This window comes from Lotus japonicus, chromosome 1 (genome assembly GCF_012489685.1).
Source record: "Lotus japonicus ecotype B-129 chromosome 1, LjGifu_v1.2".
NCBI classification, from domain to species: Eukaryota; Viridiplantae; Streptophyta; class Magnoliopsida; order Fabales; family Fabaceae; genus Lotus; species Lotus japonicus.
The window spans coordinates 97,573,329-97,601,188 of NC_080041.1; the positions used below are offsets into that span (position 1 = coordinate 97,573,329).

At 36.0% G+C, this 27,860-nt stretch overlaps 4 protein-coding genes across 5 annotated transcripts; 2 read left to right on the plus strand and 2 right to left on the minus strand.

Annotated features, from left to right (window-relative positions):
• The first annotated feature begins 289 nt into the window (after positions 1-289).
• Positions 290-5,520, plus strand: LOC130728179 (subtilisin-like protease SBT4.14). Its single transcript, XM_057579545.1, has 11 exons — positions 290-631; positions 767-858; positions 1,174-1,271; positions 1,363-1,506; positions 1,633-1,738; positions 2,200-2,713; positions 3,343-3,440; positions 3,522-3,746; positions 3,861-3,969; positions 4,355-4,568; positions 4,833-5,520. Exons 1-11 carry the CDS (start codon positions 494-496, stop codon positions 5,363-5,365), a joined length of 2,271 nt encoding a protein of 756 aa, XP_057435528.1. The 5' UTR covers positions 290-493; the 3' UTR covers positions 5,366-5,520.
• Positions 5,521-14,566: 9,046 nt separating this feature from the next.
• On the minus strand, positions 14,567-15,103 carry LOC130713872 (uncharacterized). Its single transcript, XM_057563695.1, has 2 exons — positions 14,933-15,103; positions 14,567-14,836 (listed from the first exon to the last, which is right to left on the minus strand). Exons 1-2 carry the CDS (start codon positions 15,101-15,103, stop codon positions 14,567-14,569), a joined length of 441 nt encoding a protein of 146 aa, XP_057419678.1.
• A 1,968-nt stretch (positions 15,104-17,071) lies between these two features.
• On the minus strand, positions 17,072-21,136 carry LOC130713882 (uncharacterized). The gene is made up of 5 exons (XM_057563704.1): positions 19,927-21,136; positions 19,356-19,411; positions 19,251-19,286; positions 19,094-19,173; positions 17,072-17,321 (listed from the first exon to the last, which is right to left on the minus strand). Exons 1-5 carry the CDS (start codon positions 20,045-20,047, stop codon positions 17,072-17,074), a joined length of 543 nt encoding a protein of 180 aa, XP_057419687.1. The 5' UTR covers positions 20,048-21,136.
• A 3,270-nt stretch (positions 21,137-24,406) lies between these two features.
• Positions 24,407-27,481, plus strand: LOC130728180 (subtilisin-like protease SBT1.1). Of its 2 annotated transcripts, none has more exons than XM_057579546.1 (2): positions 24,407-24,507; positions 24,938-27,481. In XM_057579546.1, the coding sequence occupies exons 1-2, from the start codon at positions 24,483-24,485 to the stop codon at positions 27,283-27,285; spliced, it is 2,373 nt and encodes a 790-aa protein (XP_057435529.1). In that variant the 5' UTR covers positions 24,407-24,482; the 3' UTR covers positions 27,286-27,481. The 2 variants fall into 2 exon arrangements, with proteins under 2 accessions (XP_057435529.1, XP_057435530.1); XM_057579547.1 differs by lacking the exon at positions 24,407-24,507 and adding an exon at positions 24,569-24,760.
• Positions 27,482-27,860: the final 379 nt, after the last annotated feature.

Genomic DNA, 27,860 nt, shown 5'->3' on the forward strand with positions numbered 1-27,860 from the left:
ATAAGTATGAAGACCCGCATACTCATTGGCTTAAGATTTTTTGTTAAGATGCGGCATTATATCACTATTCTGATGTTATCCCTTAAGCACATATTCATAGAGTTGTTTAACACTAACAGCTAATAAAACTGTCCAAGTTAAAGAAAAACAACATTACAAAATAACATGTGGGAAATTAATCTTCATGGACCACAAGTTATGAGCTTCTTGTATAATCATGACATCAAATGAGTTTTTAATGACAGAAGATTACAACAAACATAAAGAAAAATGAAAAGAAGTTAAATAAGTTTCACCTGAAGAAGCAATCCTAGGCTCTCTATGTGACACTGACTTCTGCCAAAGGAGAACTCAGAAATTCTTAATCTTCCTTACAAGTTTCCCTTACCAAAACCTTAATTACTTGTATGTTAGAAGCAAACAAGTTGTAGCAGGCTTTGTTTTGCCAAATTTTGAATAGTATATAAGCTTATTCTTAGAGTCTGCTTTTTCCATGTTAGTGTCTCAAAAGCTCAGAATGTCACTGCTAACTATGTTTCAACAGAGACTTAACAAATCCTTTTCTCTTCTTTGGCTTCATTTGTTTCTAATCTTGCTGACAAGTGCTTCAGTTAATGGAGTAGAGAAAAAGGCATTTGATTTCTTTCCCTTTTCCATTCCTTATTTGATATAGCCTCTATTTGTTTTCTTTCATATTTGAGCAAGCTTCTAACATTTCATCTTTTGTTTTCTATATGAACTTGGCCACCATTTGACTTGTCTCTAGAAATTTTACATTGCATTCTTGGGAGCTAATCCTGTGAGCACAGACAATGCAATTGAGACTCATTTGAATGTTCTATCTGCTGTGAAGGGAAGGTAACCCAACTAACTCAAACATTTTCTTATCTTTCTCTCTTCAAGCAGAAAAGAACATAAAAATGAACTACATATATAGCTATAGAACTCATCCAATCAAATTCTCACTTGTTTTTAAATCAAAACCATCCTCTCAAACCATGTGAAATAAATTTCTTCCTTTATCTCACAAAATTTGGTTTCTGATTGAGTGAAATGACATGAGGTGATCCATATAGCCAATCTTACTTAGTGAGATAAGACTTTTTGTTGTTGTTGTTGTCTCGTTTATTCTTTTGGACTAAGCCATTCGGACTTTGATTTGTGTTTACCTAGCCACCTTGAAGCCAAAGAATCTATTGTATATAGCTACACAAAGAGCTTCAATGCATTTGCTGCAAAACTGTCTGAGAAAGAAGCCAAGAAATTATCTTGTATGAATCAATTTACATAGCTCATTCATATTTGTTTAAAGGCCTTGTTTAAATAGCATATGTTATCATTTAACTCTATTTTTATGTGTAGCCATGGATGAAGTACTCTTGGTATTTCAAAATCAGTACCGAAAGCTACACACAACAAGATCATGGAACTTCGTTGGGTTACCTCAGACTGCTAAGAGAAGATTGAAGAAAGAGAGTAATGTAGTTGTTGCTCTTTTAGATACAGGTTCATCTTACCTTTATCCACATTTACATTTTCACTTTGCATATTGCTGTACTTAGTATGACATATTGTGTAAATGGTACTTCATAATTTAATTCGAAAATGTGTTTCTTCATATTGGTGAGGTAGGGATCACACCTGAGTCTAAAAGCTTCAAGGATGATGGATTTGGTCCTCCACCAGCAAAATGGAAAGGAACTTGTGGCCACTATGCAAATTTCTCAGGATGCAATAAGTAAACTCCCTTTCTTTGTTTACATTAGGCCACTCAGTGAGCTAGTTTGTAATCACATAAAGAACATTATCATTTTCAGACATTAAATTTGACATATATGAAGCAGTGATTTTAAACTATATCTAAACTAAACACATAAGTTAGTCTATTATAAACTCACTTGTCTATATCATAAAATTCACAAATTCATGCTGATACAAAATGAAATTGGCCAAAATATCCAAGTGGTACGTGCTAGCTTCCCTTTAAGTAATGTCCTGGTTTCAAGTCTCGTGGATGGATAAAGAACTCCACTAGGAGAGAAAGTACCACCATGATGTGGATGTTCCCGGCTCGAATAGTATTGTCTCGTGTAGATGATACCTGTATTAGACCAAAAATATAGATACTACTGATCTGCAGTTTTATTTTCACATGAGCTAAAACTTATGTTTTTCCTTTGCATGATGGAAAACTTAAAGCAAGATCATTGGAGCCAAATACTTCAAGGCTGATGGAGACATTTTTGAACCAGATATATTATCTCCAATTGATGTTGATGGCCATGGCACTCACACAGCATCAACGGCTGCAGGGACTCTGGTCCCCAATGCAAGTCTCTTTGGGCTGGCCAATGGCACGGCACGCGGCGCTGTGCCATCAGCTAGGTTGGCAATGTACAAGGTCTGCTGGTCACTCACTGGATGTGCAGACATGGACATACTTGCTGCATTTGAAGCTGCTATCCATGATGGTGTGGATGTCATATCCATTTCCATAGGTGGAGGCAATGCAGATTATGATCATGACTCTATTGCAATTGGTGCATTTCATGCCATGAAGAAAGGTATAATCACAGTTGCCTCAGCTGGAAATGATGGTCCAAGTATGGGAACTGTAACAAATACTGCACCATGGATTGTAACAGTAGCAGCTAGTGGCATTGACAGAACTTTCAGGAGCACTGCGCAGTTAGGCAGTGGAAAGAATGTTTCTGTAAGTTTCATTATTTTACCAGTCAGAAATTCTAAAAACCTTGAGCCCTTTTACCATAATTCCCAGAAAGCAATACTCTCCACTAATCAAAATTTCCTTTCCAGGCTTACATATACAAATTATTAGAATTTGAGTTAGATATAAGCATAACTATAACTCTGCCCCTAAAGTTAGCTCTCTACCATTTATAAGAACTTATTTCATGTGGGACCACTAGTCACTGGGGGACCTCAGATAGGCTTTGATACCCTCTTAGAATTCGTACTAGGCCTAACTGTACCCTTTATAAGGACTTATTTAGCTTTTCTTGTCAATGTAAGACCTTAACAAAACTATTAGTTAAACAGAACAATAACATTGGAATTTGAAACTATTGAAATTTCAATCTGGTGTAGGTTATGTCAATAACTTGTGGCATGCATCCAACATGTGGCATGATGGAATGATCAATTCAAGACAAGATTGATAAGGATTTTAAGAAATCCAAGACCAAATAGTTTTAGCAACATAAATTTGCAGCCAATTTGGAAAGTCATGTAGTTCTGTTAACCAATTGACATTCTGTTGCCTGTTGAGAATTTTCCATGATAAATTTATCATATGTGCATCCAACTATGGATGTTATGCAGGGGATAGGAGTGAACTGTTTCAATCCAAAACGAAAAGAGTACTCTCTTATCAATGGGATTGATGCAGCCAAGGACTCAAAGAGTAAGGATGATGCAGGGTAATGTTCCTTTTGTTTGTCATTAACAGCTTATATATTGTTCAACAATAAAAAATAAAAAAACTTTTTATGCATGCACAGTTTCTGCTATGAAGACTCCTTAGAGCCAAATAAGGTGAAGGGAAAGCTTGTTTACTGCAAATTAGGAAATTGGGGCACTGAAGGTGTTGTGAAAAAATTTGGGGGAATTGGTAGTATAATGGAAAGTGACCAATATCCTGATCTTGCTCAAATTTTCATGGCTCCTGCTACCATTCTGAATCATACCATAGGTGAAAGTGTTACCAATTATATAAAATCCACAAGGTTAAACATGCTCTTCTTTCTTCTTTGAATGATTTCTTTGTTCTTTGTCACAAAAGAAATCTTTTGGCCAGATTATCTCATACTTTGAATTTTACATGATTTTTTTTCTATAAGATCGCCCTCAGCAGTGATATACAAGACACATGAGGAAAAATGTCCTGCTCCATTTGTTGCTACATTCTCATCTAGAGGTCCAAATCCAGGATCTCATAATGTTCTCAAGGTACTAATAGTTTTCAACCATTTAAATTTTGTTTCTGTTTTTCCATTTGCTACTAAGTGTGTTTTTGGATCAGTGTTGTCACAAATAATTTTGGATAAAATAGATTATCCCAAAACTGAATATAGTTGAAGTGAGTTGAAAGTGAAGTGATTTAAGTTTGGATATATTTATAATTTTTTTTTATGGTAATGTTGTGAAATTCGGTTGTATAATCTTACAATTGCTTTCCAATATGACTCTTGATCATTTATATTGTAACCCAAAATTGAATTTACTCTATCGAAATTGATTCTGAGATCCCCAACGGGAAACCAAGCACACTAATTGTAACAACAAAGATGTTATCTAAGGAACTGAGAATGTTTTTATGATCTATATGATGCAGCCTGACATTGCAGCTCCTGGCATTGACATCTTGGCATCTTATACTCTTAGAAAGTCAATCACTGGTTCTGAAGGGGATACCCAATTTTCAGAATTTTCTCTATTGTCTGGGACTTCCATGGCATGTCCTCATGTTGCTGGAGTAGCAGCATATGTGAAATCATTTCATCCAAATTGGACTCCTGCTGCAATCAGATCTGCTATTATCACCACAGGTAAGATCAAAGCTTAATTAGTTTGGAAAATTTTCACTTTTGTTAGTAAATTTGTCTTCATCACATGAAAGGCACTTAAGACCAAAGTAAGGAAATTTTATATAAATTTTTGGTCCGGCCTTTATTGACATCTTGCGTACTTTAGTGTTACACACTTATTTATATCTTCTGTACTATATGGTACTGTGTAAAGTTTATTTTTTAGGCTTTACATTCATAAGTCACAACTTTGAGATGGCTGAATTGTTAGCAATCTTTGTCCAGCCAAACCTATGAGCAGAAGAATCAACAATGATGCTGAATTTGCCTTTGGTTCTGGTCAATTGAACCCAACAAGAGCTTTGAACCCTGGTCTGGTCTATGATATGGATGACTTTGCATACATCCAGTTCCTATGCAATGAGGGTTATAATGGTTCAAGTTTATCGGCATTAGTTGGTTCTCCTATAAATTGCTCCTCTTTGATTCCTGGGCTTGGCCATGATGCTATGAACTACCCCAGCATGCAACTTAGCTTGGAAAGCAACAAAGCCACAAAAATGGTAGTTTTCAGAAGAACAGTGACTAATGTGGGTCCTGCTCCAACTATCTACAATGCCACAATTAGATCACCTAAAGGAGTGGAAATCACAGTGAAGCCTAGTACCCTCGTTTTTTCAAAAACCATGAAGAAGAAGAGCTTCAAAGTAGTTGTGAATGTCAAATCTATTGCAAGTATGAAAATGCTATCAGGTTTACTTATATGGAGGAACCCACGTTACATTGTCAGGAGCCCTATAGTTATCTACAGACAATAAGGTTACAGTTTGTAGTAACCGAACCCATGCTTTCAGAATTTGGACTTGTAGCACTTGTTTTGCACAACGTTGACATTTTCATTATCCAATGATTACAGAACTCTCTCTGTATCCAGTGCCAAAATCAAATAAAATTGCTGATCTAATTTTATGGAGTTATTTCAACTTAGACGCAATCAAATTCTACAGATTAAATTTTCCTCAAATACTCACTTAGTGTTTGTTTGGACGAGGCAATCTTTAAATTTATCACATGCTAGGCAATTCAATTGAATAATTTTAAGATTCCCTTGTCTTGTTTGGATAAAATAATTGTATTCCTTCAATTGTAATTTTTTTTTGTTGTATTATGTAATTGAATTTCCTTCCTCAAATTTTAATAAAATAATGATAACTTTGATTACATAAAAATCTCTTTCAAACTTAGTTAATATTATTACAATATTCATAATATAATACTTGACTTGAGGGTGTGTTGGTACCAAGTTAGGCAGGTAAAATGGACGAGTCAGATTTAGGCTTTAAGGCCGATTTTAGAATTTAGGTTGGGGCTAGGGTTAATTTTCGGGTTTAAGGTGTGTCGGCGTTAAGTCAGGAGGGTCAATAAAAAGTTAGAGTAAACAACCGCAAGTTAATTCAAACATCAAAGCTATAAGATTCAAGATTTAAATCCTTTTTACTCAAAATATGTATCATTCTCAGTCTTACAAATAAAATTTTAATGTGTCAAATAAAAACTACTCCCATATAAGTTTACTAGTATATTTACCCTAACGCACGGGGGCATTCATTTTTATTTTCTATTGTGTTTTCTGATGGTTTTTTTTTATGATTTATTCGTATGAAAAGGAGAAAAAATAATAGGGTTAAGCGTCATATTGGTCCCTGTCTTTGTGTCGCCGTCTGAACCAGGTCCCTCCCAGAAAATTTATTGATCTGGGTCCTCATTTCTGAAATGTTTTTGGGGCAGATCCTCGTCGGAGGGCGGAGCTCCGACGAGTGCATGTGTGGCATGCTGACTAGCTTTAATGAAGTGATGTGGAATTAAAAAATAAATAAAAATTCAAAAATAAATTACACCTCAGGTTTTTAAACATAATTAACATAATCCTAATTAAACTCTAACTTGATTAACCAAAACTAATTTCCCCCCAAACTTAACCCAATTCACCTCACTTAACCCAAATTCCCAATTCCCAAATCAATCTGAAGATTCACACCAAAGAAACCCTAATTTTCCTTCTTCCTCTAACGTTCTTCATCGACTTCTCCGTCGCTGGCCGTGTTCGCCGGTTGTCTTCATCGGTCGTTCTTGCCACTCGTTGAAGCGTCTACTGCTGGTGCTTGTTTGAAGTAAGTTTCGTTATTCCTCTACTCTTCAATCTCTTTTTGTTTTGATCTTGTTCTGTCCTTGTTCTTCGATAGTGTTCTTCGATAGTTGTTTGGGGTTTTGGTTTTGGGTTTTGGTTTTGGTTTTGATTTTGGGTTGGATTTGAGTTTTGGGTTGGGGTTTCAGTTTGGGTTTTGGGTATCGTGGTTGCTATATTTGCAGGGTTATGTGGTTGATAAATTTGGGTTTCATGGTTTCTATATTAGCATGCTTCATTTTTTGTTTATGTGGTTGATAAATTTGGTATTTCGCAGGATGGTGTTTACTTTGATTGTGCGACATGGTGGTTGGTTTGGAAGTGCTCCTTACTGGCATTACTTTGGTGGTGGCAAAACTAAGTTCCATGATCTTGACGAGGCTAATTGGTCGTTCTCTAAGACTGTGGAAATTGTCAAAGGACTTGGCTACAAGGAGTTTGATTTACTGTGGTTTACTGCTGAGGATGTTGCCAGACATGTTTTCAGGAATTACAAAACAGATATGGATGTTGTGGAGTTGGCTAAGTATGCAGCTGGAAATGATTGGGGTGAAGTTTACATATTTGTGGACAATCTATCCTCAGACCCCCCCCCCCCCCCGTGCATGCACCAAAGTCCTTATCTGAAGACCCTCCCACTTTACATACTGCAGTAAAGGAAAAGAAGATAGATGCTATGAAGAAAGTTAAACTGGAGAAACTGAAGGTCTGAAAGTCACATCGGTTGCAAGCAATGGTGAGACAGGCAAAATCTCAGGGCCCTCCTGAAGTTGTAGTTTTATCTGATGATGACCAATTTGATAATGAAATTGAAATGCTGGAAAAAGAAGATGACTGGTTGGAAGCTGATCTCCCTGAAACTACTGAATATGTTCTCCCTAAGCCAACTATTCTCCTTGAATCTGTTGTGGTGCCTGAAGTTGTTACTCCTGATGTTGTGGTGCATGAAGTTGTTACTCCTGATGTTCTGGTGCATGAAGTTGTTACCCCTGATGTTGTGGTGCCTGAAATTGTTGTTCCTGAAGTAGTAGATGGGGTGAATGGTGAATTGGCTGCTGATGGTAACCAGGAAGACCAAAATGAGGACTCTGATGTTTCTGTAGAAGTTGATAGGCTCTATGACAGTGATGAAGAAAGGGATTTAGAAAATGGGGAGGTTACAAACCCAGGATTTGCTGAGGCTGAGACCCTACTGAATGAGCACATTGTCCAAATGCTTCAACAAACTGGTGGTAATGAGGATATTGGTGATGGGAGAAATGTTTCAGATTTAGATGGAGGCTATGTGAGTGAGGACCTTGAGAGTGTCCCCACTGATAGTGATCATGAAGACATTCCTAGGAGAAGGTTTGAAAGATTCAGAAAGGATGACATGGGCCCGGATTTCAAATTCAGACTGGGTATGGACTTCATATCACTTACACAATTTAAAGATGCCCTCATTGACTACTCTGTGAACAATAACAGAGAATTTAAATTCCTGAAGAATGACAGTAAGAGATGTAGGGTGGGATGCAGGAGTGATGGCTGTCCATTTCTGATGTTATGCAGCCAGGTTGGAAACAAACAGACTTATAGAATCAAAACATTGAAGGGAGAGCACACATGTGCTAGGGTTTTTGATAATAAGTCTGCGAGTGTTAGATGGGTGAAGAAACAATTGTTGAACAAAATTAGGACTGTAAACAAAATTAGCACAAATGAGATTGTTGATGACTTTAGGGTAAATCTTGGGACTGGAATTACTAGATACAGAGCTTGGAAAGGTAAGCAGTTGGCAACTGAGGAGGTTGATGGAGCTACTGAGATGCAATATACTTTGCTATGGAGATTCAGCAGTGAGTTGAGAAGAAGGGATGCAGGTAACACATGCAAGATGAACTTTGTAACACCAAGAGATAGCTTGCATCCTAGGTTTAGTAGATTTTATATGTGCTTGGAAGGGTGTAAGAGAGGGTTTCTAAGGGGATGTAGGCCATTCATTGGCTTGGATGGATGCCATCTGAAAACTAAACATGGAGGGATCCTTTTGTCAGCTGTTGCTCGTGATGCAAATGAGGAATACTTCCCTCTTGCATTTGTTGTGGTTGAATCTGAAAACAAGGACAGTTGGAGGTGGTTTATGGAGTTGTTGATGAGCGACATTGACCCTACAAGGTCAAGAAGATGGGTCTTTATCTCAGACCAACAAAAGGTAAATGTATATATTCTCATGTTCTTTCTCTTACAATTAAAACATAGCTTTAATGGTGATAATCTAATTGATTGTCTTGTGTTATGTCATCATGGCAGGGTTTGATGGAAGTCTTCAAAGAAGAGTTGCTGCAAGGTTCTGATCACAGGCTGTGTGTGAGGCATTTGTATGCAAATTTAAAGACCAAGTTTGGTGGTGGAGTTCTTTTAAGGGACTTAATGATGGCAGCAACAAAAGCTACATATGAAGAAGCATGGAGGGAGAAAATGCAGCTCATTAAGGAGAAGAATATGCTTTGCCTATGAATGGTTGACTGAGAAACCAACATCTTCCTGGTGCAGGCATGCATTTAGCATTTATCCAAAGTGTGATGTTATAATGAACAATCTCTCAGAGTCATTCAATGCAGCTATTATTTTGGCCAGAGACAAACCTATTCTCACCATGATGGAGTGGATTAGGACATATGTAATGGGGAGGTTTCCAAAACAAATGAAGAAGATGAACAAGTGGACTGGTCAGATTATGCCCAAGACACTCAAAAGAATTTCATTTGAGGTGGGAAAGAGCAAGAATTGGTTTCCTAAGCAAGTGGGAGAAATGAAGTTTGAAGTTCGCCATGCTTATACTTTGGAGAGACATGTTGTAAACTTGAGGGATAGGACATGCTGTTGCAGGTTCTGGGAGATCAATGGCTTTCCTTGTAGGCATGCAGTATGTGGAATTAACTTCAAGGGCTATGATCCAAAGAGCTATGTTGATGACTGTTACAAGAGAGGTGCTTTCACGGCTACTTATGAACATGAAATAACTGCCATACCTGGCCCTAACCAATGGGTTGTGACACCAAATGACCCTGAGTGCATTCTGCCACCACTGTTTAAAAGAGGTGCAGGGAGGCCCAAAAAATTGAGAAGGAGGGACCCATATGATGACCCTAATCCAAACAAATTGAAGAGAGGAGGTGCTTTTGTGAGGTGTAGCAGGTGCAACCAGTATGGACACAATAGGAAAGGCTACAAGAACCCAGTTGAAGAAGACATAAATGAAGCAGAGATTGATGCACAGTTTGATGCAGCACTGGATCAATATATGGAGGCTGATACACAACAGGTCACTACAGCAACTGCAACTCCATTTGATGAAGTCCTGGATTCTCAAGCTGTTGATGGAACAGAGCAACCAACATCTGGACAGAATAAAACAAAGGTATTAACACTAAACCCTATTACATATTGTTAGTTTAAAATGTTGTAGTTGCAGCTTTTAATATGTTGCATCTTGTTTATTGAAACAGAAAAAAGGGGTTAGGAAATGCAGTTTGTGCAAACAATATGGTCACTATAGGACAAGCTGTAAGAAATACCCCAAGGAAACCCAAAATGAAACTTCTCTTCCTGGTGTTGTGATAAGGGAACCAATTACTGCTAGTGTTCATGTCCCTCAGAATACTGGAAAACAGGTATTTCCTTCACCTATGAAAACCATGAAGTTTAAGACTGCAATTCCCAAATCTGTTATTTAATTTTCTCTTACATATCTTTCAGAAAGAAAAGGTACCTTAAATTCCCAGATCTGTTGATGATACCTGCATTAAAAGAAAATACATAGATGCACTGATTGATGAGAATGGAGGTGCAAGCACTTCATGTTCTGTTGTTGAAAATCCTCAAGTTGGCAGCTCAGATGCAGTTCATGTGGCAGATGCAGGACATAACATGGAGATAATAGAGGAGCAAGCTGGAGAGCATATCCCAACACAGTGTAGTGTTGTGCTTGACAACACCCTTGGAGGTTCAAGTTGACTAATCATTGGATGAAGGGATAGCTTTAATGGAGTGGGAATCTTTTTTTTTTCAAAAGCACCAAATGACAACATGGCCACTAGGGTCAATTTTTTTGTAATATTTAGGGAGTGGGGATTTGTGGATACAGTATTATGCCCACTTGCTTTTGTTATTATAAGTGCTTTTATGTTGTTTTGTATGCTGTCTTACTATGGTCCAGTATGTTGTCTTACTATGGTCCTGTAACTCCCCAATTTCTCAACTGAGGAGTCACATTAGTTACCTAACAAAATCTAAGGACTATTTCGTAATCCTAAGAAAACACAATATATATTTTTTTTTCCTTTTCGAAACAGCTGAACATAATTGAATACATAACATAGACTCTATTCAACAACCCGTTCCCGACATAATAATAATAGTGTCTTACATCATCATGAACATTTTTCCAAAATAAGTACGCTCACTTAGACAAGTGGCGAATATAAGGTTTAAACAACAAAGTTTTCAGAAGGAAAAAGAAACTCAGACATAGACCACCAAAAAGGGAGAAGCAACTGCTTCATCCACCTCTACTCGACCGCCCACGATCACGGTCTCCAACTCGAACAGCTAAGCTTCAGCGGAAGGCTCTCCATCGCCTAATAGCGTTAAGCGCCCAAACAACAAATAGCAAATAGAAAGGGTTAACTCCATGCAATTACCATGTATGAAAGAGAAAATCATGTCATTCAAATTTAATTACCTATCATGGTAAACAAACTAGCAACATAACTAAACTCGTATATCAACAACTTAACATATGACCTCAAATCAGATATCAAAAACCTCAACAATATAACATCAATTCAGATATCAACAACCTCAACAATATAATATCAATTCAGATATCGACAACCTCAACAATACAACATCAAAATCAGATATCAACAATATCAATCAAACCATAACGTCTCGCAAGACGGGACAACCAGGCGAACACAATCACCTGACAGCCACTTATACGTCACACAAGACGGGACAACCAGGCGAACACAATCACCTGACAACCACTTATACGTCACACAAGACGGGACAACCAGGCGAACACAATCACCTGACAGCCACTTATACGCCTCACAAGGCGGGACAACCAGGCGAACACAATCACCTGACAGCCACTTATACGCCTCACAAGGCGGGACAACCAGGTGAACACAATCACCTGACAGCCACTTATTGCGCCACACAAGGCGGGACAACCAGGTGAACACAATCACCTGATCGCCTCTTAGGCTTAGGCCCTAAATGCCAAGCCAATCAACAACACTACCCAAACCAATTATTAATTCGGAGTAACCACATGTTATTCCTATCATCAACGAACATAAATCAATTCCATTGCATACCAACTCAGTTCAATAACAGAAACCAGTAAACGGCCGAAGCCTCTCAGAAAACGGAGACACACGTCTCAATAAGTTCACTCGGCCGAAGCCTTCAGAAAACATTTGGCACAGGCCTCAGAAACAGTCAATATAAGCAAGCATACAACATTGCAAGCATAATAATCATAATCCAATGCCAATCAATATAAACATCTTCATCTCAAACACAGGCAGTGCGATAAAAGCATGCAAGACTCAAAGACACTCTAAAACCGAGTTACCCTTACGATAAAAGCAGGCAAGACTCAAAGACACGCTAAAACCGAGTTACCCTTACCTTCGTGAGTAGAAGTTGGGCATGGAAGTTGTGAACCTAGAACAAGGAAACACAATCATCAACACAAGCCCTATTAGAAGTAACACTATCTAATAACGCTAATCGAAACCGGAAAGAAAGCTTTTAAAGCTTCAAAGTTCACATTTGGGCACGAATTGACAACGGAACTTCGTTCGCTAAAACGAGCATAACTCGAGCTATAGAACTCGGAATGACACGAAACCAGCGCCAAAATTTCGACAATCGAAAGAGCTACGCAATGGCTCAGGTCATAGAGACTCAAAAATTATTTTTGGACACGGTACCCTAAGCAATATGTTTCGGCCACTATGTAAAATAGGGTTTCCGAACTTTTTCTTCGATCTAAATCAATTCCTAGGTATTCTTAGGCGATATCTAGGCCAGGGAAACTCTCAGAAAAATTATCGGGTCGAAAACTGTCGCAGGGGTATTTTGGTCAATATTTTTAGCTCGGAAACTCAAAATCAGAATTTCGAAAAAACAAATTAGATGGGGTCGATACCAACGGCGATTATGACGACTAATCTTACTAACGCTAAGCTCAGTCGAGGGTTTTTGATTCAAAAAGCGGAACCTTTGTCAGAAATGGGTATTTTCTACAGAAATGAATTTCGGCAGCATTTCGGCGACATTCGGCAAAATGTAATCCGCTAGAAGTACTCTTGGGTACGAAGAGAATATATTTAGACACTAAAATCAACCTATTTGGACAGTTTTACAAAAAGCTCAAAACTTGAGCACAAAAAGACATAACAAAAAGCGATGGAATTTAAAGATCAGAAGAAAGAAATAACATCAGTACCTCGAGGCCTACGCGTAGCAACGAACAGGCAAGAACCGGAAAAAACTCTTCCTCCTTTCTCCCTCAAGCTCACCCACAACCAACAAGAAAATGAAAAGAAAAAGAAAAGAAAGACAGAACGTGGTCTGCAGAAGGAGAAGAAAGAAAAGGAAGGTGTGATTTTTTTTGAGTTTTTGAAGTCCTATATATAGGAAATTGAAAACGCGAGAAAATGATTATTTCGTGATTCCGATTTTTCCTACTAATTCCAACGTATTTTAGACACGATATTCTTCCCGCTGAATCTTCTAATTCTTCAAAGAAATATCAGTATGATTTTTGGTTTTCGAGGCTTGTTTTTAATGTTTACCGGCTTAAAATGCACTTTATGCACTTTATGATTTTAACCTCGGATGCAGAAACTTCCTTCTAAAGAAAGATTTGGAACGTCGATTAGAGTGGGCATGCGCGTGTGGAATCTTCATTTGAAGCTCTGAATAGAAAAAGTCTTCATCGTCGGTTGATTCTAGGGTTTTGAAATACCAGGGTTTCGGTTTCGGCAAACTTCCGATGGTTGGAATCGGACGTTCGTAGATCCTAGAGTTTCGCCTCGAAACGATTGTGATATATGGAAAAAGAGAAGTTCTAACATTTCTCTGAATTTTTTTTGGAACTTTTCCCATAGTGTTCCAAGGGTGGAACTTTTTGGAAATTTTATTCCTATAGTGTTCCAAGGGTGGAACATAGTTTGATTTCCTAAGGTTCTTGTCCTAGGTTTTAAAACGGATAATAGTCGTGCTATAACTTAAATCGACTTCGATACAATCCTTTGACTTTTCCTGAACTTTCTCCTTCGTAAATTTATTTCATCCGATAAACTCTTGTTCAAGTCTTTCCTTCGCGATACATCAAGCCTAATCGTAAATGGAAATCTCTTCCACTTATTCTAAGCTTAAAAACTTGGGTCTTACAGGTCCAAACAACAAGTTGATGTTTAAGTCATCCTTATGTATTCATGTTGAAGTTATGTTGAAGTTTAACTTCATGGTTTAAGTTCATATTGATGTTTCAGTTCATGTTTAAGTCCTTATGCTATTTTTTCTTTCATGTTAAATGTGTATGGTAAAGGAAGCAGGAATGAGACATAAATGAGACACAACAACTATTCTTGCATTTCATTAACTTCAATTCATGCTACACCAACCCAAGATTCAAAGCAAAGCCACTACTTCAATTCAAGGCCAGAAATACAAACAACCTTCCAAACACTAACACAAACAAGTTGAACAATTCCCTAACACAAAACAACTACCCAAAACAGAATACAATTCAAACCCTTGAAAAATTTCAACCCTTAAAACTCTTGTAATACATAAACACTAGAACTGAGACTATCCAAGAAATCAGAGCAATCAAACGTGCAACATTCTTCTGAAATGTCTCACATTCAAGCTTCTTCTTCAACTTCTTCATCTTCTTCTTCAAATCAAGTTCAGGGACCATAGAGTTGGATGAATTGCCACTCTCAAAATTGGCAGAATCAGCCTCTACATGCCTGGGCTGTCTTTCTTCAACAGGATCATCAATCCAAAAAAAGAAATCACATGTGCCTGGTAACTGCAGCAACCAAGCTAGGTGTTAGGATAATGATTAAAAATTGAATTTCAATTTAAAAATCTCAAAAATCTGGGTTCATTCGAGTACCAAACTTACATGCCAATTTCTGCATCTCAGAAATCTCCTACCTGGGTTGATTCGAGTACCAGCAGTGTAAAGGATGAGAGGAAGGCCACATTCACATTTTGCCCTTGAACCTACAGACCGTGACCCTTGCCTAGAACGAGAGGACGAAGCAGTAGAACCATTCAAATCAGAACCATCCATGCTATGACCTGCAGTGAAGATGTCGAACCAAAACGAGAAGAAGAGCAACCAGATGAGGAAGAACGACCAGAGGAAGAAGAGGAACGATGAAGAACAGAGAGAGGATAGAAGGAGAAGAAGAACCCTAAATCTTCAGATTGATTTGGGAATTGGGAATTTGGGTTAAGTGAGGTGAATTGGGTTAAGTTTGGGGGGGGGGAATTAGTTTTGGTTAATCAAGTTAGGGTTTAATTAGGATTATGTTAATTATGTTTAAAAACCTGAGGTGTAATTTATTTTTGAATTTTTATTTATTTTTTAATTCCACATCACTTCATTAAAGCTAGTCAGCATGCCACACATGCACTCGCCGGAGCTCCGCCCTCCGGCGAGGATCTGCCCCAAAAACATTTCAGAAACGAGGACCCAGATCAATAAATTTTCCGGGGAGGGATTTGGTTAAGACGGCGACACAAAGACAGGGACCAATATGACGCTTAACCCAAAATAATATTACTTGCGATAATTATGTTTTTTTTGTCGAAGTGTTAATTTATGTTTTTAATTTTTTTTTTTTTGTCGTACTTTTTTTTATGAGTGTGTTTGTTTTTTTTGTTTGTGTTGTTTGTCCTTATTTATCTAATATAATTGATGCTTTGGATTATTCTTTTGATAACAATTTTATTGTACGTTACAGATAGAAGTAGTATTTTTTAGAAGTAGTATTTTTCTGCAAGATCTTATTTAATATTAAATCATAATAAAATAATTTAAAATAATTTTGAGGTTAGCAGTAGAAAGCTAGCATAGAATAACATTAATGAATGAAGTTTAAGGGGAGGTCTTTTTTTGCATCACATGTTTTTGATTTTTATTTTAGTATTTATTCTGTATATATTTTTTTTAGTGATATCATATTTAATATTTTTTTTTGGTACAATATCATATTTAATATTAAGTTTACCCTATGACATTCTATAACTCATATGAATTAAATAATAATAAATTCAATTAAAATAATTTTGAGGTTAATAATAGAAAACTATAGACTAATTAATATTAATGGAGGAAGTTCAAAGGGAAATGGATAGTGGAGGTTTTTTATTGAATGGTCTTTAACTTTTAAATTTTATTGTTAATATTAATTATTACTTGATAATGATTCAACAAATTTAAAGTAATAATGTGTGTCATGGAATTATCTAAGTTTTAATGGAAATTTTTTCCTATGAAATTTCATAATTCATATGAATTAAATAACATATGTGCTTAAATACAAAATTTGTTCTTTGTTAATATTAGGTTTTGTTATTCGTTATCATAAAATTAAGTATTGGTAAAAATTATAATTATATTAACGTTGACACATAAACTTGAAAGTAATAAATATGTAAAAAGTAAATAATTCATAGTTTTTTATTTGGTTACAAATAACTCATAGTTTGTTCATACTAAATCTAATATAAAGTAGGATGAAATTAAGTTAAACCCGCCTAGATAAAATTTCCACAATCTTAGTAAATTTGGACCTTCTCACAGGAAAAAATAAGAGAAGTTGTAAGCTATGAATACTTATTTGTGAACATGTACATCTGAAAGTTAGATCAGAAGAAAGCTTTATATATATGCAATATGCATCTTGGAGAAATTGAGTATTAGTGGCTATTGAGGAGAACGATTCAATGTAGAGTAAAGTAATGAAGAATGGAAAAAAAGTAAGAAACAACATAGTATTAGGGCCATTCATTTAAGGAAGCAATGTTAGAGGTTAAGCTCATATGGATTATTGTTATTTAGAAGATGAAATTAGTTTTCATGTGGTATTATATGTCCTTCATTTTATAAAACAAATTAGTACTATAAACTTTGGTTTCTTCAAAGATGATCAATTAAATTGAAAATGATGTTAACTATATTAAATTATACAAAATCAAATTTTGTTGTAGGAGTAGTGTCACTTGTAGCCTCCTCAATTTTTGAGATGCTCATTCAAGTAATCTTGTATTTATGCTTTGTGACTCTATATTTTCTAGCAGATGCTTGAACCATAACATTTTGAATCGCATAAACTTTGTTATGGTAACAATAAATAGTTTGAATTAGGTACCATGAAAGTGGGAAAAACAAAAAAGTGATTACATTTTCAACGATTAAGAGTAGTTCAATACTATTAACAATTTTAGGTTTATTGAAATCTCTTATTTCCCACGCATGGAGCACACGAACTGTTTGAGTCATCCTACACAACAAAAAGTTGAGCAAATCAAAGAGAAATTGAATTTTTAGGTGTTTCAATTTTACATGATGAAATCAAGTTGAAGATCATCATGAAATAAGAAGCATGTTAGAACACATGTAAAAATTCTAGGTCAGTACATCAATAGCTAGCTGTTGGATATATGTACTCGGAAAAATGTCTTGAAGCTTGAGCCTTTGAAGAAATAAAATTAAAGCAAATACTTCAACAAAATTTATGTGAAGTGCACATTTTGAATGAGTATTGACACTTTTTAATTTAAATAGTGGTAGAGAAAAGGGCTAGTGATAGTCTTTTTTTTTTCTTTTGCTATGATCTTATTTAATATTAAGCATACATCTTTGAATTTCATAACTCATGAAATAAATTATAGTAAATTTATTGAAAGTAATTTTCAATTAATATATAGTAGAAGTGTATAGAATGACATTGATGAAAGAAGTTCAAGAGAGTTTTTTTTATTGAGTCACCTTTAACTTTTAAGGTTTATTATTAATATTAATTATTAGTTAATTAATACTTCAACAAACCTAAACTAATAATATGTGTCTTATGGAATTCATAACTATATCACATTTAATATTAATTTTGACCTATAATAAATTTATTTAAAATAATTTTGAGCTTAATAGTAAAAAGTTATATAATAACATCGATGGAGGAAGTTCAAGGGGAATATCGAACGGCTTAGATTAAAAGTCTGTTGACTATCGAACGGTTCTGAAAAATCACATATAAAATAATATGTATAATTACTTAAAAGCTCATAGGTAAAAATAAATATATGAAACATTTTTTATTAATAGACTATTTTACCTTCGAGATTGCTAAACTTCTCTTTTATATTATATATAAATAAATATAAGTATAAATAAATAAAAATACCTTTTTGAATTTCATAACTTATATGAAATAAAAAATAAAAAATTTATTTTCAATAATTTTAAATTAATAGTAGAAGTCTATAAAATGACATTAATGAAGGAAGTTCTAGAGGAAGGATAGATGGGTTTTTTTTATTGAGTAACCTTTAACTTTTAAGGTTTTTGATTAATATTAATTATTAGTTGATTAATACGTTAACATACCTAAACTACTAATATGTGTCTTATAGAATTCATAACTAATATCATATTTAATATAAATTTTGACCTAAGACTCCAAAACTCATATAAATTAAATAATAATAAATTTATTTAAAATAATTTGAGCTTAATAGTTGAAACTTATATACTAACATTGATGGAGGAAGTTCAAGGGGAATATCGAATGACTGAGATTAAAAGTATGTTGAATATCGAACGGGTTATGAAAATTCACATGTGAGATAATATGTATAATTACTTAAAAGCTCATAGGTAAGAAAAAAATATGAAACATTGTTTAATCAATGAAATGTAAAAGGAGGAAAAAAAAGGCTTCAATGTACTGGATTAGAAGAAAATATTATCATTTGGTCAACTTACATTGGTTGAAAATTAAACTGTCAAAGAAATAGAAGCAAACATCATAATTGTGCAAGAAAGATAATGAAACACAATTAGAGAAATAGTCAAGGAGATGACTTTAACCGTTTATGAAGAAAAAATATTTCTGAAACGAAATAGAAGTTACGAACAAATCATAATAATATTGATAATCAATAGCAAAGAACAAAACATGCATAAATTACAAATGTAAAATAAAATATGTAACTTTCATCTATTGAATAAGCGATAACAACATGCATATTGCGAATAAAGACCGAATCTTACAAGAGTGAGAGATGACGAATGAGGAGAATGAATGAGAAAAAATAAGACCGTTTGGGAAGTGCGTAGCATGAGAACAAAATCTGAAGAAGAAATGTTGACGAAATCAGAACAAATAAATCAAAAGGGATAAATAAGGTGAAAAAAGAAGGGCTCTTACCGGATGAAAGATGATGATGAAGAAAAACTTCAATGCCTGAAATGAAAAGTGATGAAGAAGAAGTGATCGATGGAGAAGAAAAGACGCAAAAGAAAATTTTCTAACCTGATGGAAGTTCTTCTTGTGCTGGAATGATGGAGAGTCCAAATCGGAGTGATTTCCTGCACATGAATGGAGATGTTGAAGATCAAAATGAGAGAGATGAAAATAAATTTAAAGGGGAATGGAAAGATGTTTTATATATGGGAAAATAAGGAAGAGACTCTTGGTGATTTTGTAATCATAATCCATAATCAGGAGTTACAAAAGCAACAAATAAAACGACCAAGAATATGAAAAGATTGTATACAAAGGGTTTCATAAGAAAAAGGATCAACGGCTAGGATTAGAAGCAATGAATGGTCAAGATTAATTCCATATTGAATTACTCACAAATTTACGTATATGACCATGGTAAAATATTCATTCATGAGTCATAGTCTATTTCATGACTATTTTACCCTCCTTGTTGCCAAACTTTGCTTTTATATAGATATATAGATAGATATAGATATATAGATATAGATATATAGATAAATATCTCACTCATATCTTTATTACTTTATATAACAACATTTTATTGGAACAACATTTAGTGCCAGAAAATCTTGATCCGCCAGATACCAAGATTCAGTACCTGTGTCTATGTATAATGTCCAATTCAAGCACGATACAACAACTCTCAATCGGTCACCCTCTTTGTCGACGGGATTTCCGATTTCGTCGACTACTCTCAAATTCGTGGTCTCTTCAGCCATATTGGAAGCCTTCTCAATGTGTTTGTGCAGAGACAGAGGCGAATAGGAAGGGCTTTCAGATTCGGGTTTGTGAGGTTTCCGTCGGTGGAGTTGGCCTCTTCAATGGTGCGCTGGTGGGGGGCTCCTTTCTGTCTGTTGCTTTGGCAAGGTTTCCAAGGTCAGGGGGTCTCAATCAATTTGCTGAGGTGGGTTCTCCGCCGTCTTCGCCGAGGCCAGCGAGGAGGATGAAGGAGGTTTGTCGTGAAGTGGGTATGTCTGCTGATGAAGAGAAGATGCTGACAGGTCTCTCTAGGGTTTGTTCTCCTCTTGGTTGTGCGCTAGAGCTCCTTTTCCCGGAGATCCTTGATTCTGGAGGTTCTGTTTGCGTGCTTTTGGGTTCGGAAAGAGAGGGGCAGGGTGCTCCTATCCCTGTCTCTTCGGTTGGTGGTTGTGTGGGGGATTCAGGCTTCCTCTCTTCTCCGGTTTGTGCTTCTGTGGGTGATCTCTTGGAGGGTGCCGAGGAGGTTCCGTTGACTGAGCGTCGGAGGAGGGGTCGTCCAAGGAAAGGCAGTGACTCTCGTAAGCAGGCGGTTGAAGAGGTTGCTGAGATTTTGAGGACTGATGTTTCTCCGGAGAGGGGTCCTTCTTTGATTCTTCCTGAAGCACGTGGGTCTGTTCGTGCGTTGACAAGAGCTCAGAGGATCTTTCTTATTGCCAAACAAGTTGGGGTTGTTCCCATAGGTTCTGAAGAGGATTCCATCCAGAGCTTAGCCGACCATCTCGTTGCAACTCATCCAAGACTCTATGGAGATCCTTAGCGCCTCTTTCGGGTTTTGGTCTTTTTGGTTTTCATTGGTCCTTTTCTTGGGTTATTTTGGGTGTTTGTGAGCTGTATTTTTTTTGGGCTCTTTTGCATGTTTAGAGCGGTCTTTTGTTGGGGTTCTGTTGCTTTAGGCTTTGTGGTTGTTTTTTCTTCTGGCTAGGCCTTTTTTGTACCCTTTGAGGAGGGTTGTGTATCTTGCATATTTCCTCATCTTATATTGAATATTTTTTAACTTTCAAAAAAAACAACCATTTTAATGTTGTGAGAACAGAGTTGTCACCGACCATAAGGTGCATTTATTGGGCTATTCCTCCTTTCAACAAGAAACCGCTTCTTCACAAAAAATTAATTTGACTTTAACTTAGCTATATTTGGGGAGGAGAAAAAACATTATAACTAACCAAGTGCTCATCAATGGAGTAATTTTTTTTTTTTTGACAGTAAGTGCTCATAAATGGAGTCATAATAATGTCTTTCATATTGTCATTCATCAATGTCTATTATACATTTTTTTTATAAATAAGGCTTGTATATTGTTAAATTTTTTTCAAAAGCAAAAAATGTAATCATATAAATATGAGGAGATATACACGATATTCCAAAAAACCCTAAAAAAAACTCGGCAAGCCCACCAATAATAGCAGCCAGACGATCAAAAAAGCCTAGCACACCCGCTAAGTCCTAGCAAAACACGCTAAAGCCCTCACACAACAAAGAACCCCAAGAGAAAACCACCCCATAACAATGAAAGGCCTAGTAGACAAAACAAAAAAACACCTCAAGAGCCTCACTCCTCCCTCAACACAGCCTAACCGTGTCTGCCCGCCAAAATTTGATTAGCTAATAAAGTCTGGACAATCATACATTAAGCGAAGGCGCTTTCCAAAAAAAAATAGCGCTATATAATTCGTGTTCCTCATTGCACGTTTCATGAAAAAGGTGCAGGCTGCAAAGAAATTTTGATTTGTTGGTGTGATCTAGTTGAACTGTGGTGAATCAATGTTCACGGATATTTTGATAGTGAAAATATCTTGTTCCTTCACAGGATAAGAATGCATACATTGGACCTTTCTCATATCCCATAATAATGGAAGTCCTCATTTGCAATACAGAGTAACCACTACAAAATATATTACATTATATTTTTTTACCATTTTGTTTAAATTCAATTAATTATTGGATGTCTATTTTTTTTCTCTTATTGGAAAGTTTGGATAATTTCACATTTATTAAAATTGTGCCAAATTTCACATTTATTAAAATTATGGACTCAGAAAATTCCATACAAACAACATCTAAATAGTATAGACACAGCTCACAATATGCTTAATGTTTCAGATGTTCCCAATGATCAGCTTAAGTGGCAAGAGTTATGACTTATGAGACATGTTGGATGAGAGGGTGAAGAGTCCAGAGTTCAAACCCTTAGCGAGACTAGTTTACTAACATTATTAACAACTAACATTTCTTAAAAAATAAAAAACTTAATGTTTCAGATCCAGAGTGGCTGCAGTTATTTTTTAATAATGTCACTACAGTCACTCAATATAAGTCATTTGATTCAAATCGAATTGTTTATATTTATCTCAGTAAATAAAATATAAATAGATGTCAAAAGCATGACCCATCGGATCTTGCATTTGTGACTCAACGATGCAAATCTCAGTTCCAACTTTTCTCTGTCTATGTCACTCTAAGTGTACCCTAAATTTTCCTATAACTAAATAAGAGAAAGGAAAGATGAGTGCCTTAAATTGGACTCAAAGCGCCAATAGTTGAGATCTCGCAAGTGAGTGTAATCATCAACTAGAAACTATATGCACAAACTCAATGAACTCAAACTCTCAATGAGTGCTGAAAATTCCTGAGATCTATCTATGCCTTGTCCAACACTTGAAGTCTTAAACTGGTGGTCCCTTAAAAACAAAGAGTGTTAATCACAACATGACACGCTCTGCTCAGTTAGAACATATGTAGAAAGCTAAAAAAACATTGGCGACAATATGTACACAAGCTATGAATCCATGACAGAGATGTGAACATGTTAATGAGTAAGACATCAAAAATCTTAAATTCATTATCCTCCAATTCACTAGTCTCCTCTTGAATTCACTTTAGCCACACATCTGAAACACACTCCCATGTGACTCAACTACCTTGGAATAAATGAGAGAGTTTCAATTCTCATATGAAGTTCCTTACCGTCCCATAATGACACAATGAATGTTCATGAATCATGAACATTCATTACCAGCTGCTTAATTTTACTTATTAGCCTATGGCTTAGAAAAACATTCATGAGGATTGTAATTAGTATATGATCAAAGATTTGGCACTACGTAGTAGGTAAGCATGTCACGACTCACGAGTGCAACTTTATTTACTTACGGCTTCTCATAATTGCTTGAAACATTTCAGGACTAAGTGTGTGTTTGGATATACATTTTCACAATTGATTTTGAATAAAAGTGATTTTGGTAAAATTGATTATTGTAAAAGTGAGTTGAATTTGATGTGATTTATGTTTATATACATTTATGAAAAAATGGTTTAAATATAGTTATATTGTAAACTTCAGTTTAAAATTTCAGAACTAATTATGTTCTACATTGAAACGACTTTCTCTAGCTTATTGTAGACTTAATTTTAAGGCAGAAATCAATTCTCTAAAATGACTCCCAAATATTTTTATTGGAGAACTGGTTAATGGCTTGAAAACATCTTTCTACAAATGCAACGAATCAGAGATTCAATCAGTTTAACAATCACAAGATTCTCCCCTTGTGTTACAATTCAAGTTTATTAACCAATCAGAGCCAGGGAAGGCACCAAGACGATATCCAATAACCAATATTAAATTTTTTCTATGAAAATTGATTGAGGTTCTTCAACGAGGAACAAACCACACACCGAGACAATTAATCCAAAAGAGTTGTTGACCCAATAAAGGCTAGATGTAGGATTCAACAGCAGATAACTGTGGAGATAATTAAACACTAAACAGCAAACATTCCAAATAACTTCAAATAAAATAAAGACATGCATAGCAGATGCTTGATTTCACGATTTACACAATTCAAGACGTGTCTACTTAGAAGCTAAGACTTGTACCATCGAACTAGAAGTGATTATAGAACATTTCTCTGTGGGAAAAATTGCTAATAGTGGAGATCAACATTTAAATAAATCTTCTCAGTAGTTAAAATTGAAAACACTCAGAGTTTCACTTGATTATCAGCCAAATGACATTTGTCATAACTCATGATGCAGTCTCTACTTCAACTAATTTTCTTGGTGCACTAAAATCTAAAATATTATGTTAATAATACATTGAAAACTTTCCTGAAATGGAAGCGTGCCAAAAGTAAAACTGAAAACAGATGATTGATATTATTGGGTACAGACTGGAGAAACATATTTCTGCATTTGATAGCCAATGCCTCACACTCACAGTTACACTTGTTTCCCCTTCCACCATGCAGTCTTGAAGTAGAAGAGAAGTAAAGCCAAGGGAAACTCTTTTCATTAAATGCAATGAGTATATGTAAAAAGTTGAAACTTTCACTTTTAGAGCTTATTTAAGATTTGATGTGACGAGTCTACCACCACTCCTTGTCCCCAAAACTTTTCCTCATGGTCTTCTCTAAACCCAGCATAGGTAAGGACAACTATTATCCATCTATAATCTTTACATCCCTGCTTTGCATCGTTTTCATGCATGTTTAGAAATCTTTCTATGACTAATTATGAAGCCATAATTAATTTTGGAGAGAAGCTTTTGCGAGTAGCTTCTGCATTTCAAAGTTGATTTATATGAAACAGAAGCTGATCCACACATGCTACTCATTGTGTTAATTTCATATAACAAGCAAAACCTTTTATCTGTGTTCTAAAGTACATTACAGTTTAAGGTTAGCATTGACTTATAGTTAAGAATTGTTTCTCACAAAGTAAAGAAAAATAGTCTATGGAAGTTTGGAAATGGAATGCTAGTAGTTTCTTGTAATATATGTTAAATCCAAGATTCTAATACATATGTTTAGGATCTTACCAGCATTGAAGTGTTTTCCTCTTCATTTTTTTTGCAGGCATCATGATCTCTAGGATGCTCTTCCTATTCCTTGCTTTTATGGTGACAAATTCAATAGCTTCCATGACCCAGCAGACATACATTGTACACATGGACAAGACCATAATCAGATCCTCAATTCATTCTCAAGACAGCACAAAACCATGGTTTGAATCAATCATTGATTTCATTTCTGAAGCTTCAATGGAGGAATCAGAAGAAAATGAAAATGAAATTTTAGCCCCTGAACTCCTTTATGCCTATGAAACCAACATGTTTGGTTTTGCTGCTCACCTTTCTGAGAAACAGCTCAAATACTTGAACCAAGTGGATGGTTTCCTCTCAGCCATTCCTGATGAACTGTTAACCCTCCACACAACATACACCCCACATTTTCTTGGCCTGAGTAATGGAAAAGGACTTTGGAGTGCTCACAATTTGGCCTCAGATGTGATCATTGGGGTCCTTGATTCAGGAATATGGCCTGAACACATCAGTTTCAAAGACTCAGGTTTTTCCGCGGTACCTCCTCGCTGGAAAGGTGTTTGTGAACAAGGAACCAAGTTCTCTGCCTCAAATTGCAACAAGAAGCTAATCGGCGCAAGAACCTATTTAAAAGGGTATGAAAGATCTATTGGAAAAATCAATGAAACAACCGATTATCGTTCTCCTAGAGACTCCCAAGGCCACGGAACACACACAGCTTCAACTGCAGCCGGTAACGCGGTGAAGAATGCCAACCTTTTTGGCCTGGCTAGAGGCTCGGCAACTGGAATCAGGTACACCTCAAGAATTGCAGCTTACAAAGTATGCTGGCGATCCGGCTGCGCTAACTCTGATGTACTAGCCGGCATGGACCAAGCGGTTTCTGATGGGGTTGATGTGTTGTCACTCTCTTTAGGGAGCATTCCAAAACCTTTTTACAATGACAGCATTGCCATAGCTGCATTTGGCGCAATCCGAAACGGTGTTTTTGTTTCTTGCTCCGCAGGAAACTCAGGCCCCTTTGCATCCACAGTTGCGAATGGTGCCCCATGGATAATGACAGTTGCTGCTAGCTACACTGACAGAAGCTTCCCAACAAGAGTAAAACTAGGGAATGCAAGAGTTTTTGAAGGGACATCTTTGTACCTAGGAAACCAAACAAAACAATTGCCTCTTGTCTATGGCAATTCATCAAGCACAAAGAGGATAGGACAGTTTTGCACCAAAGGCTCACTTGATCCAAAGCTTGTGAAAGGGAAAATAGTTGTTTGTGAGAGAGGAATCAACAGCAGAACTGAAAAGGGTGAGGAAGTGAAAAATTCAGGTGGGGCAGGAATGATTCTACTCAACTCTGAGAGTCAAGGAGAAGAGCTTCTTGCAGATTCTCACATTTTGCCAGCAACTTCCTTAGGTGCTTCAGCAGGTAAGATTATCAGAAGTTACATTAGTTCAACAAAAAAACCAACAGCTTCAATTTCCTTTATAGGGACAAGGTTTGGTGACCCTGCACCAGTAGTTGCAGCATTTTCTTCCAGAGGACCAAGCATTGTAGGGCTAGATGTGATTAAGCCAGATGTAACTGCACCTGGTGTGCACATTCTTGCTGCTTGGCCTTCCAAAACTAGCCCTAGCATGCTCAAGAATGACAAAAGAAGAGTGCTTTTTAACATAATCTCAGGCACTTCTATGTCATGCCCTCATGTTAGTGGTGTCGCAGCGCTGATTAGATCAGTGCACAGAGATTGGTCTCCTGCAGCAGTTAAATCTGCTCTCATGACCACTGCTTACACATTGAACAACAAAGGAGCTCCAATTTCAGACATTGGCGCCTCAAACTCAATCTCAAATTCAAATTCAAATCACTCTGGATTTGCTGTCCCCTTTGCATTTGGTTCAGGCCATGTTAACCCAGAAAGTGCTTCTGATCCTGGGTTAGTGTATGATATCACTCCCAAAGACTACTTGAATTACTTCTGCAGCCTAAACTATACCTCTACCCAGATTGCTATATTGTCAAGAGGTAATAACTTTACATGTTCTAGAAAATCAGTTCTTCAAGTTGGTGACTTGAACTACCCTTCTTTTGCTGTGCTCTTTGGTAAGAGTTCCCTTAATGCTAGTGTGACATACAAGAGGGTTGTTACAAATGTTGGAAAACCCCAAAGTGTTTATGGTGTTAAAGTGGAACAACCAAAAGGGGTTTCAGTTAGTGTTGTACCAAGGAAATTGAAGTTTGAGAAACTAGGTCAGAAATTGAGCTATAAAGTGACATTTTTTGCAATTGGAAAAGCAAGAGCTGCAAGTACCTCATCATTTGGGTCACTGATTTGGGAATCTGGGAAATACAAGGTGAGAAGTCCCATAGCAGTGACCTGGCAATAGTAGAAAACTCTTGCTAAGGGGTAGTGTTTGAGAGAAGAATTGAAGAACTCTATTTGATGATCCATTACATTATTGGCTTAAGTTATATGAATAAGTTACATTGGTGGAATAAGGTGTAATTTACAATTGGTCCTTGCTAATTTATTTCAATGTAGTTTGGAATGATCCATTAATACACTTTTACTTTATCATTTTATGACTTTATTCATGCTTCAATTTATTTCAATGATGTTTGGAATGATCCATTAGTGTATTTCATAAATCTCAAATTTCAAATATCACTAAGGTGTTCATTAATTTTTATTATGTATGAAATGAATTTCCTTGAATGGAAATGAATCCCCTCACAAAATATGACCAAAATAATCTTAGTCTCTTGAGGTTTTATTAGATATTGTAGCACACTCTTGTGATAGGGAGGTTGTTTCTCAACATATAATATATTTTGCTTTTAAAGAATATCTTAGCCATCAAAAGAATTTTTTTCTTTTAATACATTTTTAAATTGACATAGAGTTATGATCATATTTATCATTGAAGTTAAAGTTTACCTAAACACTAGATGCAGCCACTGA